The 18,534-nt window shown below is 34.9% G+C and overlaps 1 protein-coding gene across 1 annotated transcript; it reads left to right on the top strand.

Moving 5' to 3' along the window:
* Positions 1-567: 567 nt before the first annotated feature.
* Positions 568-15,846, top strand: RNPC3 (RNA binding region (RNP1, RRM) containing 3). Its single transcript, XM_026853968.1, has 15 exons — positions 568-588; positions 989-1,036; positions 2,137-2,255; positions 3,381-3,461; positions 4,081-4,192; positions 4,686-4,754; positions 6,231-6,379; positions 7,227-7,352; positions 8,642-8,778; positions 9,639-9,800; positions 9,958-10,052; positions 10,132-10,190; positions 10,788-10,920; positions 11,844-11,916; positions 14,660-15,846. Exons 1-14 carry the CDS (start codon positions 568-570, stop codon positions 11,901-11,903), a joined length of 1,371 nt encoding a protein of 456 aa, XP_026709769.1. The 3' UTR covers positions 11,904-11,916; positions 14,660-15,846.
* Positions 15,847-18,534: the final 2,688 nt, after the last annotated feature.

An 18,534-nucleotide genomic window follows, 5' to 3' on the forward strand; every position in this document is an offset into this window, starting at 1 on the left:
AGAGCGACTGACACGGGGATCCCGCCTCCCCGCCGGCTGCAAGTCCTGTGCCCTTGGCCACAGCTTTGGCCTCGGCTCCTGTTAGGAGTGAGGCTGTGGAAAAGCAGTGCAGAAGGGTTTGTTGGTAGGTGTAGGGATGCGGTTTCATAGATGTGTCTCTCGAAATCTTTATTTTTTCTTCCAAATTACAGAAGCATTGGATTATCTGTCTGGTGATGAATGCTGTTTGGAAAGAGCCTTGTATTCCTGTAGAACGGCAGATCAATTACAGACGCATCTTGTGTCAGGGTCATGCTTTCTTTTATAGGCTATTAAAAGTAGTGACTTTGTTACAATGATTTTCCTGATAGCTGCTATTACAACAGTGTTAATTAATGCTTTGGGTTTTTAATACGAATCGCAAAGTGGCAAGATGAAGTGGTAAAGTTTGTTAAAACAAATATAAGATTAACTGTGTGTTCTGTGAGGATTTGATCTATTTTGGAAAGTTTAAAGTTTTTTTAAACTTAAAAAGTAAGAGAAGGCATTAGTTAGAAGTCATCCAGACTATCAGAGCACAACATAGTTATGACTTTTGTAGCAGGAAAGGTATTACTTTTAGGAGTTACTTTGAAAATGTTCTGATGAGAGGCACTAAAATAAATTTCCTTTTTTGAAAAGAGGATTAAACTTCTTTATCAATTTATGCTTTCTGGCAGTTTAGGATGGCTTTTCTCACTAGAAAAAAATACTGTTTTCCTGTATTCTTAAAACTGCTGACATCATATCTTAATTTTTGACTGCAGGTGGTGCTTGTCCTAAATTCTTAAGAAAAACGTTTTCTAGTCCTTTACTCTAATTGGGAGTTAGATGACTACTATCTCAAAGCTTTCAAACATGTAAACCTGAACTTTGAAATTACTTGTGGATACATGTTTTACATGCAATTTCTTACCTTTTTGATTTGAATTCAGTGTGACCAGGGCTTTCTTGTTTGTTTGTTTTCTAGAAACATACTGCTTTTGCTACCTTCCCTAGTGAAAATGCAGCTGTGAAGGTTTGTATTGAGTTTGTTATTGAATGTTTTAGCAAAGTACTTTTCTGAATTTCCAGCTGTGCTCTAAAATGTTTTGCATATCACCTAGTACTTGGTGTTGGGGGGAAAAAATGCAGAGCAATGTAATATTAGAGTAGTTTCAGGATAGGTGCTTGAGAGATTTGATAAAACGAACACTTCTGTAGAGTTATAGGAAAGATGGGTTAAAAGGGACTTGTGGAAGTCATCTGATCCAACTTGTCACTTAGAGCACAGCAAGCTTACCTGAGTTGAAACTGATCAGGGCCTTGTCTAGGGGGTGTATGTGCAGTTATATATAAACTATAAAGCAAACATAATTTACTTCTCTCCTGCATAATTGCGTACTTGCCGTAAAATTCAGACATAGTGATGCACACAATTCAAGACTGCCTTGAATGCTCAAGTTTGATAACAAAAAAAAACCTACCATGTTAATGGGGTACATGGATGCTAGAAAGGTAATACTAATACTACTTTTTAAATATGAATCTGGTAAAAAGACTGTATTCAGAATTTCTTATACTCTGATTTTTTTAGTGGTGGGTTTTGGTTTGGGTTTTTTTTAGGCCATGCTCAAAAAAGTTACAAACACTGTGAGGTGAACAGTGAAGAATTTAGGTTGCTTTGTGTCAGTTATCAGCCTGTCAGCATCTGGACTTGCAGAGTACTGGTGCTTCCTAGTGTCACTGCTAAGAATCCTGATTTTAAAATTCCCCACTATTACTAGTGGACTTCATCATGTTGGTAGTTCGCGAGCAAGAGGTTGGTTACTTGAAATCACAGAGATATGCTAGAGTGTGTAATAAATACCATTATTGAGGTCGCAGTCTCGCTACTGTGTTCAGATGACCTAAGCCTCTGCAATGGTTCTTTTTCCTTCCTGCTAGCAGGAAAGAAGCTGCTAAAAGCAGGGCTGCGAAGGCAGGAACAGTGCAGAACTACCTGTGGCTGTAGCAGCACAGTCATAGCTTAAAGCAGCATCCTATGGCTAGTGAACCATCCAAAGAAAAAACGGTGATGCTTTGAAATAGTTCTGATGTTTTTCTTCCCTTTCTTTTCTCTATTATAATTATTTGAAGGCTTTGTCAAGACTGCATCAGCTGAAACTTTTAGGTCACACCTTAGTTGTTGAATTTGCGAAGGAGCAAGATAGTGTGCAGGTACTTAGCCAGCCTTCTGTCTCAGAGAAGTGTAAAAGGTATGTGCATAATAATTTAGTATATGTGTTTGCGGTCAAGGAAAGGAAATTCATGATACTTTTGTAGTACTGTTAAGTCAAAGGATAAATTGAGACCATTTGGAAGTGTGAACAGGCAGATTCTGATCTATAGACAAGTAACTGCATTCCTCCCATTAGTATTGTTTCATTCAGTATCATCATGAAACAATTTTCATCCTTATTCCTATAGTAATTAATATTTTTAATCAGCAGATGGTCCTGTTTGTTCTCATATACAGAGCAAGACTCCAGTCTGTGTAAGCTGGCCTCTGTGTTGCACAGGTTTCCTGTGTTTAAAAAAAGACTTCTTTTTTTTTTGGCTAGGATTATAATTTTCTTTTGCTGTTAAACAGTGCATGCCATGATGTTTCTTTCTAATCTAATGGAGAGTCAGGCAGAATTGACACCTGCTAGCATAACTGTGTAAGACTATACTGTTACAGCTGACTTCTAAGCTAGAGCTGATTTGTGTGTATCTAGCTTGAAGCATGAGCAGAACAAACATAAAACTGTCCAAGTCTCTCTTCAAATAGTTAAAAATAAAAATTAAAAAAAAAAAAATCAATGAATCCTAATGCTAGTGTGACCAAGAACTGTGATAGTTTGGGTTTAAATTGTCTGTCAAGTAGTTAATTAAAAAAAACAAGTTAGACTTTCAGGTTTACCTGTGTAATATGTAATTAAGTGATAGAAGCTACGTGGTAGTTCTTAATTCAATAAATCATAGAGGGTTTAAGTTATTTATTCCACTCTCTGAACAAATCAATAATTTAATACCTTTGATTTTATACAGTCTCTGAACAGAGTGTTACATGAAATGATTTTAGTTCTTTTTCTGTGTGTAGATTTAAGTCCGGAGTGTTTGAATATAGAGAGATTTACTTAAATCTGCATAAATCTTGATTTTAGAAATCTGGCTACTATAATTATCCACATGTATTAGTTCTAAAGAATTAATAATGCTATTGATAAAATATGTTAAAAATACAATAGTAACCTATTTCTTATATTTTTGATATATGAGATTAAACATATTTCATACATTATGTGAGGCACACAACTTTTGCTCATTTTTGTTTTAATTTATGCTAAACTAATTTTCAGTTCAGAAGAGGCAGTAAAAGAAGAAGAGAAGAAAGAACCAAGCTGTGTTAAAATAGATAATGGAATTGCACCCAACCATGGGTTAGTGGGTTGTTTTTTCTCTTAATTATTTTATTCCATTAGTTTATTTTTGAAATAAGTGTTACATGCCGTTGGAACAAGAGAGAATGAAGTGTGCTACATTCTCTCTTGTTTTGTTTCATGCAGTGCTGCTGTTCTACATGCATAGCTGTAGGAATTGTCATAAAGATGAAATTTTAGTTCTTCAAGTTTAGAACTCTCACGGCTGAGTAATGACTGGTGCTTCGGGCCATGAAGCTGCAGATTGCATACGGACAAAATAAATTCCTTTTGGGGCTAATAAATCGAGCACTTTGAGCATTGAGTTTATGATGTTTGTACAGCATGCTATGCTGTTCTTTTGGCTTTGGACACCTGGATTGTTTTTGTGTACTTTAGGCTTTCTGCATGTGTTGGTACTTTCATTGTGACCAAGCCCAGTCACTGTCATACATGAGGGAATTGTTCCCTCATGTTTAAAGACAGAATGTAAGTGGCTCAAAACTGTTCCAAGGGAAATAATATTTCAGTGATACTTCAGATGTAATCAACAGTTAAACCTCTAGTAATCATTAATTGTTATCAGCCATTATGTGGCAATGGTGCTAAGATGTCTTGTTCTTAATCTTTTTTTCCTCAGCCTCACCTTTCCCATCAATTCTTGCCTCAAATATTTGTATCCACCACCTTCAAGTACAATTCTAGCAAATATAGCAAATGCCTTGGCAAGTGTGCCCAAGTTTTATGTTCAGGTAAGTAAAAAATGGAAAAAAAAAAAAGGTATAAAAGTAAAACCATCTTTTCTCTTTTAATTATCCACAGAAATAATTTTTGTCATAGTAAATATGAAGTTGGTTTTCCTGTGATGGTGTTAACCAGTGTTATTTTTTTATTATGCTGAGATTATAAGATTTCATTGACCAGAAGTAACTTTGATGCTGAAGACTTAACTGGATATGATCATCCTAGTTGGGATGTCACTTGAATACTTGGAATTTCGTTCTGAGAAGATGCTTTACTTTTTCTTGATTAGCCTTTTTAGGGTGTTGCTCATATTGACTATTAGTGTTGGATCCCAAGTGCAGGTTTTCACATTGCTTAATAATCAATGTAGTTGTGTCTTCATTAAAACTATGTTGATTTACACCTGCCAGAAGTTATCAGCTATGATACTTAGCAAGAAACTGTTCTCATTTATTTATTTATTTATTTAAAGGAAATCTTGTTTATCTTGAATTATTTCAGGTACTTCATCTTATGAATAAAATGAATCTTCCTCCACCTTTTGGACCAATTACAGCTCGCCCTCCCATGGTAACTTTTTTAATATATGTTTTAAGTACTGTAAAATGGATTCACAGTTTAAAATGTTAGCAACATGGTAGGAGATCTATGTTCAAACTTAGAGAAGTTGGAGAGATCTCTAGAGGATAGCAAATACTGCTGTGTTTAAGATGTGTATGTTCATCTTCTAAAGAAATACTTCTAACTGTACTTAGAACAAAGAAATATAAATGTATGATAGTAGTACTGGAATATTTTAAACTGTTGAGTATAAAAAATGGGAGATTGTAGCATCACATTACAAATCCAGGAAGTAAACAATACTATTAGCCTGTTGCTTTACAAAGATGTGTTAAGTCCATTGATCCATGTGTTTCTTTGGAGCTCTGATTACCTTCAGATTGGTAATGCAATTGTACAGTGCTTTTGAAGGTAACTTACTCTGTCTCAGGGATGTTTTTTGAAAGAGACAGGGTTGAGGAATAGTGGGAGAGACTTAGGAGGAGTTGTTTCTCAAGGGAAATAGAAATACCAGCTCTGTGGTCTCTGTTCTCTGTTGATGTGGTAGAGTAGCTTGACTGCCAGTGTAGGATAGAGCAAGTGAGAACTTGCATTAATAGTGATAGCTAACAGCATTTGGATATAGTGCAGTTGTGCTGCGCTACACTTTGTGTTTGCCCTAACAGAACACTTGCTTCTAGTAACAGAGGAGCTAGCTGGTAAAGAAAACTGTAAAATCTGTCACATAAATTCATTCACACTCATTTTCTGGGAATAATTTTCCTAGTTGCCTGGTATTCGGCCAGGTTAAGCACTGTGAATTTAGTGGTCATGCAGAAAAGAGTTGTAAGGTGAGAAGTCAGTCCTTGAAATTCTGAGAGCAGTTTTGAAAGGGCACAGAGCATATCTAATGCCTGAAGGCATCAGTGCCTTATGGAACTGATAGTACATAAAAGTAGCTCTTAAGTGTAGTGAGATGTTGAAAGTGGAGCTGGAGATGATTTTGTATATAGAGAATTCCTTATATGTGGTTTTTGCTGTCTCAATTAAAAAACTGATTCATTTAATGAAATCTTAACTCCTTACAAAAACAGAAATGTAACTTTGATAGGTGATGGAAGGTTCAGTGTAGAAACTGAGAGGGCTTGGGAGCTTAGGCCTCCTCCCATATATTTTGACCATATTCTTCTCAGGAAAGTCCTTAAAGCTGAGTGCAAAATAAAAACCAGGGCTTTGGTTGCTATGTTTTATCTTTTCAAAATAATTAAACATTCATTGTTATGCTTCAGAAAGCAGCAAATGTTTTTTTTCTTGTTGAAAGGTTTTCATTAGTAATGTGGTTTAGTAAAATAGCATCTATATTCCTATAAACATACTTCAAAAAAGTCTTCTTGTCATCTTCTAATTTATTGCTTTGACTGTTTTTATTATGTAAAGGAAAAAAGATATGCAGATTTTTTTCTTAAAATGTTTAATTACCTTTTTGAACTTTTCCCCCATTATTAGTATGAAGAATATCTACCAGTGCCTGTGCCACCTCCCCCAGTCCCACCTCTCCCCCCTGAAGAGCCTCCTTTGCCTGAAGAGGAAGAAGAGCAACTATCTAGTGGAGATGAATCAGAATATGAAAGTGATAATGAGGAGGAAAAGGAGAGGTATGCATTTTATAGTAATTTGCAAGCTCTTGGGCTCTTTTAAAGCGGTGTGTTTACTTTTCTACCTTCTGATTCAGCACTAGATTTAGTGGAATCTGTTAATGTTTGCAGTATATAGATAGTCTTTCCAGATGCTTAAGGAATCTCCAGAGTGACTTAAAACCAGAAGGACAGTGCTGTTGTGAATCACAGTAAGAGAAAGAAAATGGCCAAATGGTATGCAGATCATTTGTTCCCGTGTCCAAGAAAAAAAAAACCCAACAGAAAAAAAAACCTCAGTGAAGAGTGTGTACAGATATAAGAAAGCAATAATTAGTTTGTTTTCTGGATTCTTCATTGTTCCACATCTTTACTGAGTAAACTACTCAGCCTGAGTCATGTGTGCACTCTTGACTCCCAAAATGTTCTATATACATCAGTGTGTATTGCTAGGAGTAATAATAATGGGAGGTGGTGTGTGCTGAGGATTCTCTTGGGAGTTTTGGAACTGAATTACATCATAGCTGGTTTTCTTAATCTTTAAACTACTGCTAAACGAAGAAGCAATTTTCTTTATTTGCTATTTAAACTGAAATGTAAATCAGACCCTATGCTATATTCAGAAAAATACATGGCATTTGGAAAAAGGCATCCTGTTGAGTGGAAGTAGATTTTGGTTGGTCACTTAAATGTTCTGTGTGTATTGATTTGCTATGTGTTACAGTTTAGTAATGTAGTTTTGGTCTTAATCGTATTCTGTAAAGTTGTATTTCAGGGGCTTTAAGGAAGGGGGGAGGGTTTTCAAAATCAGTATTTCCAAACAAACTGTAAACCACTTTGGTTCTTTTTAAAATTTTGTTTAAAATAGAATGACCAAGTTGATGGAATTAGCAACTCTTCAGCCTAAAAGACCAATAAACACTAAGAGGCGTGGTGTTAGAAAAAAGCAAAGAATTAAAGACTTATTGAATCTTCCTGTGTGTACTCCCCACAGGTTTGTATTATTTCTGTGGTTTTTGCACTTTTTCAGAAGACTTCCTTTTACTAAATGATGTTCTCTTTATCATGTTTGCTTTAGTGTTGCTGTTTTAAAACAAACATTCTTCACTGGTATGTAAATTTGGTAGTGGAGTTGGTCTTCCCTTACAGTCATACTTGATTTTACTGATCTAAAGGTCCAGATTTTCCATGTAATTTTGTGGTGGTTTAAGCTCTGCCAGGACCAGAGACCACGTTGCCCTTGCCCCTCTGCCACCCTCAGCCGGTCGGACTGGCAGTGAGGCACAAACCCGAGTTAAAATAAGAAATTTAATACAATAGTGTGATAATGAATCTGAACAACAACAGTAGCAATGATAACAATAATAAACAGAATAACAGTAAGCAAGACAAAAGATATACAGAGAAATACAGCAATAGGTTATGGAACAATCCTGCTGTGTGCTCCCCACCACCAAAACCAAAAAGGAAAAAGTTCCCTTACTCCTGTGCCCGGACCTGATGTCAGCATGGTGTGAATAACCGACTGGAGATCCCTTCCCCCTCTCTCTCTGCTGGGGAAACTTAACCCTATCCTAACTGAACCAGGACAAATTTGTACTCAAGTTTGCTCAACAGTCTTAATCTGTAAACTGTGACTGGTACAAGCCCTGTGTTTCTCTTGCTGTCAAACTAACAAAAAAATCTCTCTTTCATAGAAAAGTAACACAATTTCATATCACAGCCCTGACAGAAGCAATCTGGACTTATTTTTTGGGATACTTCTTAAAATAAAAATTAAAAAAAAAAAAATGATAATACTTGAAGAATTAAAACTGATTTAGTTTAAGTTTGGTTTCTGAAACTGCAGTACTATGTCACAGTAGACACACCAGTGTAGTATTTCTATATAGTGATCCTCAATTGTGAATGCGTTTTCACTAATAGCCTTCTTGCTCCAAGTGATTTGCTATATTTTTTTAAAAATTTGGTATATTTTATACACTGTGAGAGCAGCAGCAAGGCCAGTTATTTCTCATATTTAAGTTACTGATAAAGCTTTTCATAAGTGCCTGTCTATTCTGTAATGCAGTATGGAATTCCTGGTTTTGCTCTCACAGCCAGCCATACCTATTGTATTTGTAGTGTTTTAATCAACTTGAACTGTATTGGGTGAAACTTAGAAAATTGAAAACTCGCATATTTGTGGTAAACAGCATAAAATCTATCTGGAAGAAATTTTGTATTTAACTATGCATTTATCAGTGTCCAAATCTTTAATTGACATGTTGTTGTTTTAAACAGTAATTTGCACCCTGCGCTGTCACCTTCAGATGTCTTTGAGCAGCCACAGCATGTAGGTCCAAAAAAAATAGAGTTCCATATTACTACTGACATCCCAGCTGTTCTTCAGTTAAACTCGGAAAAAGAACTGAAGAATGGTAAGAGTTCATTCTCCAAATGTATTTGATATTAAACTCATGTGATTTCAGTGTGTAGAAGGCTGCTGAAATTTAGGCTGGGAAAATCTTTTATTTTCTTCTTTTGTACTAGAGCTTTCATAAATAGTATACATCAGAATCTGAGAACACTGACTTGCATCTTGTCTGCATTTGCTGGTTTTCCCGTGGGTAAAGCACAGAACTCTGTGCTTTGTTATGGTAAAGTGTCTAGAGAATTTCAAAGGTCTCTTTCTCCCCCATGTGATCTATGGGTTTGTGGTGAATTGCACTTTCTTTTAAATGTTAAGGTGTATTTTAACAAATGTTACAAATGCATTCTCAGTATTATATAGTGCAATTGAGTATATTAGGCTAATTTCAGATTTTCCTTTTCCAGCTCTTAGCAGCATTGAATTGATTGCCATCTCCTTCTCTGTGATGCACTGATTATCTGCTATAAAAATGCTGGGCGATGATAGCAATGAAGTGTGATGGTTTCTTACAGGGTTATGGTCAGTCTGTGTTTTGTGGTACTTCACAGTAATATACAGTTTCTTTGAATGAAAATTAGATAAACCATTGAAATGGGTACAGGCTTGAATAGCAAGGTTAGTTTTACCTTAACTGGCACGTGCCATGGCTTTTATTTGTAGTACAGTTGATTATATAGGACCCTGTAGAGCAGGTGTGTTTGTCAAACCAGGGATTAAGACACATTTCTTTAAGGATGTGTTCAGATTGCTTTACAAAGTCTACTATATTAAAACGTTAATGAAAGGAGTATACTTTATTGCTTGCTGTTGATCCTTTTGTGAATAAACATACAAACCACTTCTTTATATAATGTGTTGAAATTTCAGACCTTTATGCAACCACAGAAGAAATCAATAATACAGGCTTTGGAAGGATTTTCCCAACTCCTAGTTCAAATGATAAAATGGAAACTGAAGAGGAGGATGATGAAATACCATCAGAATTTATTTCTAGAAAGGATCTAGAAAAAAACAGACTTTCTAGAGAAGGTATAACTGTCAGAATAAATTATTGAATTTATCTTTGATTTGTTGTAACAAATAGTTTAAGTATTTCCTTTATTAATCATATATTAAATTATTTTATACCAAGCAAAAATACCAAGTGAGTACATGAGCTAAAACGTTGTCTGTTTTTGTCTTCAAGAAATGGAAAAATTTTCTGTTTTCAAAAACTATGAGCCCGGTGATCCAAATTGCAGGATATATGTGAAGAATTTAGCTAAACAAGTTCAAGAAAAGGTAGGTAAACAAGAAAAATAAATATTTATTAAAAGGGCTGTTTATCAGCTTTTCTCTTATGCCTACCCTTTAATTTCAGGACCTCAAGTTCATTTTTGGAAGATATGTTGACTTTCAGTCAGAAGTGGAACGAAATATGTAAGTTAATTTCGGACTTGGTTAAAATTAAGCTTTTTATATTCTTCTTTATATACTTCTTCTTTATATACTTCTTTATTTTCTTCTTTTTATATTCTTCTTCTTTATATACTTCTATAATACAGTGAAAATTGATTTAGAAACTAGTCATCTTTTTTCTTTATGCTTCTGCATAAAGAAAAAATGTGTTTCATCTGAAAATCTTCATTTATCAGAAGTTAAAAAAAATAATTCTATTTCTGAACAGTGTCTGAGGACTCTACTATTTTCCTCTTAGATTTTTGTTACCAAGTTTACTCTTTATTGGCTGAGTGACACAGAATGAACAGTGTAGTTGATTGTGTGTATCTGATTATCTTCCATATGTCATATTTACTCCAGTTGTACACCAGTTTGCCATCCTGCAGTCTAATGTCACTTTTTACTAAATGGTTGCCTCAGGCAAGATGGTCTCCAAATGACATAATTCCTGCTTGTGGGCTCTGTTCCCATTTCCGTTATTTCTCCACCTTGAAGCGTGAGAATTATACTTGTTCTGTGAAATATGAAAGTGTGGTTAAATGTCAGTAATTCCCAGTTCTTTTGATTTGCCTCTAGGTTTGATATACGTTTGATGAAAGAAGGCCGTATGAAGGGACAGGCTTTCATTGGACTTCCTAATGAAAAAGCAGCTGCTAAGGCTTTAAAAGAAGCAAATGGATATGTCTTATTTGAAAAACCCATGGTGGTTGTATCTTTTTCTTCAAACATTTCCATTATATTCTTTGTAGTCTGTCTCCCAAGCTCTAGTTTTGCTGTCATAGTGTTCCACTTATTAGAAATCTATGGAAAGGGGAAATACATTAAGAAAACCAGGCAGCATAGCAGCATAGTGTACTTACTATTGTTAATTTTATGATAACTGAAAATTATATGGAGGCACCTCTTCTGAAATAGGAAAGTAAAGACAATTGTATTTCTTTGATCTGCAAACACAATAGAAAAAAAAATTTTGCTTGTATGACCATTGTATTTAAATAAAGTAACCTTTTTGACTTGGTTAAGCTTGTGTTTACAGAATTAAGAACATGAAGAAATGTTCCTGTCAGGGTCAGTGGTCTCTAGACCATATTAGCTTTCCAGTTGGAACTGTCGGTTACTTTAGGCTTGTGTAACATGTTGAGATTTCTACTTTTTGATTGCATTTCCCTGTTTTTTGTCTATAATTCCTTTCTTAGTTTTTTTCACTTAAATGTTTCACAGTTTATTTCCTTTCCTTTGTACTCTTGTGCACCCCAACCTCTGTTCCTTTTAGCATTTTTCCCCTCCCAGATAACCTGAGACATCAGTGTTACAATTCTTCATCCCAGCATGTTAATTCTGTAAATATTAAGCATTTATCCTGCTGCAGTTAATCCTGTTTTCACCTAACCCATTTACAGTTAGTTTTCCTTATTTACTTAGTATTGCAAACTGTTGGACAGGCTTGCTTAAAATTTTTTGTACTGCAGATCAGTGAGGTTCTAATCTTTGACTAATAGACATTATTGTTATAATACTTAATACTATAATTGATTCACAGATAAAGGCCAGTTTTTACTGAAATAATACTACTTTGCTGCTTGATTGGCTTCTGTTTATTATTGACACTTGTAGTCCTTAACAGAATCTCAGCAATTTGCTCGCTCAGCTAGACCAAAACAAGATGCCAATGAAGGGAAAAGAAAAAAGTAGAACACTGCATAAGGTATGGATTCTCTACCTGAAAATAAAAATAGGAAATAGGCTGGGGTTTTATGCTCATTTGCTTTCTTCAGTTTTTTTGTTTGGCTTTATTTAGTATATTTTTAATGGCTTCTTTAGGAATAGTGATAATGGAGGGCAAATTCTCTATACAATTTTATTTTCTTAAATGTGCATTTACACCAGAAAAACAGAATGCAAGACATATAGCTGGTGTACATTTAAATGTTGCTTCTTTCTCTGGAGACTGCCATTTCCCTAATCCTGATATCCTAGGGTGGTTGTCAATTTGTCTAATCCATAGTCTGGGGAGCTAAGGAGAATAATTGTGTTAACTTGGACCATTTACTTTTTAGTAATCTTCCAGGGTTTAGGTTTTGAAAAAGAGGTGCTTCTTGTCTCCTTCCCTTCTGTCTCTGCAAATTTAAAATGATCCTGAAGAACTGTTTCCAGCAGTAAACTCACTTCTGCTAGCTCTGTGAAAGGCCTTTGCAAAGCTTTGCTAAGTCAGGGCTGTTGCAGCATCCTTTAAACTTGTCTGATTTAGGAGAACTTATTGTGTCAGAAAGTGCTACTTAATGTTGCATTGATCAAGGCTTCCTTTGCTGGGGAATGCAGAGGTCCTGATTTTTTGGTATCACTGTCTAAACTTGATAGGAAAGTAACTTTTAGCAGAAAGTAATCACTAACTTTATTTGCTATCATATAGCTTCACTTCTGATTATTTGCTTTATATGAGAGTACCTTGAGCAAAATCAGATCTAATCTAACTGTGAGGGGTTTCATGGCCTAAAAACATATAAAAAGTGAACTGACTCAAATTAGCATGTGAAGTAACTGGTACAAGAATTAGAAGCACTTATTTCTCAATCTGCATCCTCTGATAGATCAGCCAGCTCAAATTTAAAGGGCATCACTCTGGTTATGCTTCCACCTAAGACCAAATGAACTCAGAGTTCTGAAACATTCTACTTAATCCATAACATGTTCCTAATCTGGATGTTTTGATTTACTTTGGAGAAAAAAAAACTGAAGTTTTAAATAAAGGATGTGAAAAGCTAGTTTTGATTTTTAAGAATAGTATTTCTTTTTATAACTGTTACTTCAACTATAGGTTTCTGTTCTGTCACTGGGCTAAGGATTTTTGACATCAGATTACACTGGAGCTTGTTTTCCTTATTTCTGAGATCCTATTGGGTTCTTTGAGTTACTGATTTGTGGTTTGCAAACTCTGTAGCTTACTTTTATCAAGTTAAAGATCACTGGTTTTATAGGCATTCTTCTGTACTGGTCATTAAAAAGAGACAACTGAGCCTTGGCTAAAGTTTATGGGGATGTTTGTCTTGTTTCTTACTCCTTCCTCATTAGAAAAAAGCTTGTATTATTTTATCCAGTGTCTAATAAGAAAATTACTAAGGTTTCTTTAAATGCAAAAAAGAAACTTGAAGTATTTTAGCTATTGGAAAGCCATATAAATGAAGCCCAAACATTTTTATTATTTTAGGAATTTCACGTCTTTCCAACTAATTTTGTACATTAAATCTAATTCTGCCTTCACTAAACATGCTAAATAATACTTGAATTACAAAAATAATATGATGAGGTGCTTATTTGGTTATTAATTGTGTTGATGGTCAACTCAGCAGCTTTTTTTTAGAATGAGCAAACATGTACTTATGTAAGGCTTATTTGTGCACCTGAAAGTTTGACCTGAGTTACCTTGGTGTCATTTGTTTAATGTGTCATGGGCAGAACTTCTTCCTTTCCTTGACCATTTGTATGTAAACATCACAGAATGTGCCACAGACTAATACAGATTTCTAGGGATCAGTGAGGTTTAATTAAAAATACTTATTTTACTTCTCAACTAATGATTAAATTGAACCCTATTATGGTTTCCTGTTCCTTCTGGAATATTCTGATGGATGCTGATTTATGATGCAAAATTTTGTGATATAAATCTGAGTCTGTAAGGAAGAACACTGTCAGAATCTCATGTGAAACATATATATGCATATAAACAAGCTTATGCAAACATTTGAGGGACTTCAAATTTGATCTCTATCCTGCATCTCAGTGTCACTGTTTGGGTTTGTTTAATCAACTAAATTGACATAAGTTAAACTTTTATTTTTAAACAGGAAGAAGCTATGTTAAATTCATGAATGTTATTGCAAGTATTTCTATTATTTAGTATCTTCTCTACAAATATTTTATCCTTTGTAGAGAAAATAATACATATAGTTTATAAAAAATACTATGTAACTCCTTGCTGGCTGAAATGTTATTTTCTTGAGGGACTGGCAAAAATTTCAGTTAGTATTTGGGGTGACTGTTTTTTCTGTAGCTAAAATACAGCTTTTTGGGAGAAAGGTTATGTAGAAGAAAGTCATGTTGAGAGGTCTCCAGCTTCTTCATATAGAAGTGACTTGAAAGCCTGCATTGAACTGAAACATGATTGGGTTATGAACCTTATGGAAAAAGTGAGTCTGGAAAATGGTAAAGACTTGAAGGAGAATTAATGAGACAGAAAAATCTGGTGTTGTCCTACTAGTTCAAGTTATCAAAAAATGTATTTACTTTTGAATTTAATGCTGGTGGACTCATCAGCCCTCATTAAATCTCATAAGGGGTCAAAACTGTATTTTATCAGAGGCATATTTGCTTTTGATAGGTAGCATAAAGTTATGTGTATGCAATACTGAGAATCAAGTAAAATTAAACCACATTCTGCTGTTCTTCTTTAGAAACATTCCTGCGTAAATACTGCAGTAATACTGTCATGCAGAGTGTATCCTTTCTTGTTGTATCCTTTTTTTGTGCAATGTTTCCCGTAGCACTCAACTACATCTAAGTTTTGTATAGAGTAGGTGTGGGGAGGAGTTTACATGTCTTAGAGCTTGAACTAATCTGGTAACTTTTAAAAGCAAAGAGCACTTTTTTGGGGAAAAAAGGGGGTTAAAAACCAAAACAAAGCCAAAAAAACTCCAAACAATGCATTGTCTGTATTCCATGAATAGACACAATGAAGGTTTCTAGTCTTAAAAGGTGGTCTCTGTATTCTTCCTCAGAGGTCATATAACTTGCTGATTTGCGGTCCAATGCTTTAGCTCATATGAGCTAGAAGTGTTCCACTGATGTGCACGGAGCTGTGCTGAGCTTACACTGAGGATGTCGTCTTTTTTTTCTTTAAATAAATATAATAATATTTTGGTTAAATTATGCTGCAGAGCAATTCTTAATAATATTAAAGGGTTGACCAGTAATTTAGATCATTTGAAAAGTTACTGTTATCCTGGTATATGAGAAATCATCTGTAGTTGACTTAGTTTGTACATTCCTTACTTTTTCTTTTTTGACTAGAGAAGAAAATCTAACAGTATCTTGCAATGAAGTATTTGGAATTGAACTGTTCATCACTGCTACATTTTTATTGGTTGTTTTTTGTTTAGATTGGTCTCTGCACTGAGGTAGTGTTGTTGCTAGTGACTTATTTTTCTTGTGGATTTCATATTACATTATTGTTTAACTTGCTGTATTAATTTTATATGACAGTCTGTATATATTAAGTTAGATTTCTTTCAGATGTTCGGCACTTTTCTAAATACTAAGTATCTTTTGAAAAATTTAGTTGTCAGAAGAAAGCATAACACTATTATTTCCTGATTGTTCTTACTTTTAACATGCCTTTGTGATGTTCCAGGTCCCTTTTGTGTTCCATCTCTTTCAAGTATTATCAAGCTGGGGGAAGAAGCAGTGTAATCACCAGGATTCTTTGAACTGTGCGTAGTAGCATTTCTATAGTATTTAAGGCAGAGTATAAATTTTCTCATCCTAAAGATTCCAGATATCTTTAAACTGTCACAAGACTTATATGATAAATGTACGTTAGTTTGCTTGTGAAATCTCTAATAAATTATTTCCTTTCTCTTCATTTTGACTTGTATTTTGTTGTGGAGTTTGGGAGTGGGAAGGAGGAAGACGACACTTTTTTTTGTTTGTTTTGAAAGGGTGAACAGTCCAAGTGTAACTGTGCAGCATGTTCTACATGATTCAGAGCACCTCCTTGAGTGTGGTGTTTAGTTGTTAGTGTTTCAGGGTAAAAAGATAAGATCTAAGGATAATCTCATTTTAGTGTAAATCTTTTCCTTGTCTTGGAGACTAAGCAGGGGGACTAGTATACTGGCATGAATTTGTACTGTGAAATGAGGCACTGATTTTTCTTTAGTAATTAATTTTCATTTTTCATCTGCATCTTGAAAAATATCACTAGTGAGCCTAAAATCATTAAAACAAGAGTAGCAGATAAAATGGTGTTAAACCAGTGTTGGTGTGGTTGAACTGGGTTTTAAAAAAAACCCAAAACAATACTGTAGAGCTCATATAGTAAGATTTGTTACATACTAGGAAGATCAGTATGACTTTCTAAAACTGCATGGGAAATATTGCAGTGATGTTTACTTGGCAAGAGAGTCCAATGGATTTAAGCAGAAAATTATTTCATAAAACATTAATTCATAGTTAGTGGTGTAGTAACAGGATGGTTGTAAAGACTTGTTTTGTCATCGTTCCAGCTGCAAACAACCTAAATCACTAGGACTGATTGCTGGACCAAAATAAGTATATCTTTGCTGTATTTTCAATATGAACTGGTTTAGCAGATTACTTTAAAATACTTTTACTAGAATTCTGCTTAGCTTATTGGTTGTGTTCCTATGTGGACTCTGTAGTTGTTTGTTAGTTTATCTTACCTGTATTTGGAGTAGTAGCCCAGGAAAAATACACTTAGAGGAAGTTTTATGAGAACTTTTGGATGGTTTATGTTGCTTAGAAGAGAGGAAAAAGTGGCTTAAATTTATCTGTCTGTGGCCATTCCATTATGAATGCTTATGCTAAGCTGTGCTCTTGGTGGGTTCATTATTAAAGAACAAATGAAACATACTGCTCACCATCCTATTATTGATAATCTGTCAAGGAAACTTCAGGTGTTTTTAAAGTCAAAAGGCAAAGCTTTTGTTCCCTTTTTTTTTTTGTATACCCATTTCTGCTAGTTAGTTTTTGGTTTGTGGTTTTGGGTTTTTTTTTCCCCTTAGAACGTTTGTTTTGTTTGATATTTCAGGTCAAATGACCTCTATTTTTTAAGCAGTGAATGCAGGCTTATTTCACAGTTTTTCATTAGCTAATGACATAGACACAGTAACATTTATTATTTAGTTAAACTTGAATAAACTCCTATCACTATAATTTTCAAGGTGAGGCTGACTCAGATAATCTAGTAATCAAGAATTTTACTATAGTGCTCTTGTATAAATTGACTCTTTGATCTTGTGATAGCAGAAGCTAAATTAGATTTATTGTTTAAATGTGAGTTGTATGCCTTATCAAAATTTTCCTTGAGAGCAAAATTCAGGTGGTCATTCTAATATGCTTTTAATTTTAAAGAGATGGATTTTTAAAAAGCATGCACACTTATCCAGTGTCCTCAGTGTGAGTTTGATACATAATGCTCCTCTTCAGCTGCAGTCTTTTGAGTGTTTGTTCCTCAAAAACGTTGATTTTTAGGGACTTCACTATATGGTTGTGAAAAGAAGTTTTGGTTTTGAGAAGGTAAAAATAATAGTGTCATCTGCAAAGTGGAGTTAATGTGCATTTAGAAATGAACGGCTTCTAGCTAAATTACCCTTATGACAATAGCAACTTGGAAAATTCACGAGGATGTTGCTCGTTTTACCTAGTTTGCATTTTTGTTATCCCTTTGTATCTTTGGAAGTTGACAGCTAAGCAGACACCTAATGTCAAACAGAGAATTGCTTTTCCTTTATTGTTTTCTAGGACATTTCCAACTGCTTCCAGTTTATTCCTTAAATACATCTCCCTTGATACAAGACTGAAGAGAACACATTTGTTATTGTAAATACTCGGGTTTCCCTGAGCAGCTACATTGCTATGGTTCCTATTGTAGGACAAACACCTGAGTCCTGTAACTCCTCCCTGAGTCTTACTCCAGCCTAGCAAGCAGCTTCTGGTATAAGATCTTTTTATATTACATACAAATATTTTGTTGTGGTTTTGACTGTTCCTAGAGAAAAGCAGCATTCTGATAGTGAAAAACTCATTTGTTACTCAGAGCAAAGCCACTGTAGCAAATTGAAGTAGGAAACACTTGTTAATCCAGTGTAGCCATCAAAGGTGCGAAACCCTTCCTTGAGCTAGCACGTTTTCAGACTGCATCTGGATGGAGCCACCTCACAGAGCTTTGTGACTCAATTTATTGCATGTGAAAAGGTATATAGTAACCATGCCCTACCTCCTGACACCCCGCGGAGTTACAAGTACAGAACCAAGCGATTACCATACTGCATAAAAGGCCGAGTAACTTTCCAAAGCAGTGGAGCAGGATAACAGCAAGGTGGTGCTATACTCAAAGCCAAAAATATTTTTTGGGAGAAAAAAAAAAAAAAAAAAAAAAAAAAGGGGGGAATAAGGCTATAGGCGGAGAGATTTTCTTTCTCAAGTCTCGAGAACAAATATATTCCAGCACGTAATTATATCCTGGATCGACATAACGACGCGTGACACAAAGCTTTCGGCTCAACCGTTTCTCAGGGGCAGGCCCCGCGCG

The sequence above is a fragment of the Athene cunicularia genome, assembly GCF_003259725.1.
Source record: "Athene cunicularia isolate RWA chromosome 8 unlocalized genomic scaffold, athCun1 chr8_part1, whole genome shotgun sequence".
Taxonomy (NCBI): Eukaryota; Metazoa; Chordata; class Aves; order Strigiformes; family Strigidae; genus Athene; species Athene cunicularia.

What these genes read in the sequence shown, in the direction of transcription:
- RNPC3 (XM_026853968.1), top strand. Translation starts at nt 568, where the DNA reads ATGACTTTTGTAGCAGGAAAG. An exon ending in GTGAAAATGCAGCTGTGAAG is followed by an intron (nt 1,037 to 2,136) that starts GTTTGTATTGAG and finishes AATTATTTGAAG; the next exon opens with GCTTTGTCAAGACTGCATCA. An exon ending in TCAGAAGTGGAACGAAATAT is followed by an intron (nt 10,191 to 10,787) that starts GTAAGTTAATTT and finishes ATTTGCCTCTAG; the next exon opens with GTTTGATATACGTTTGATGA.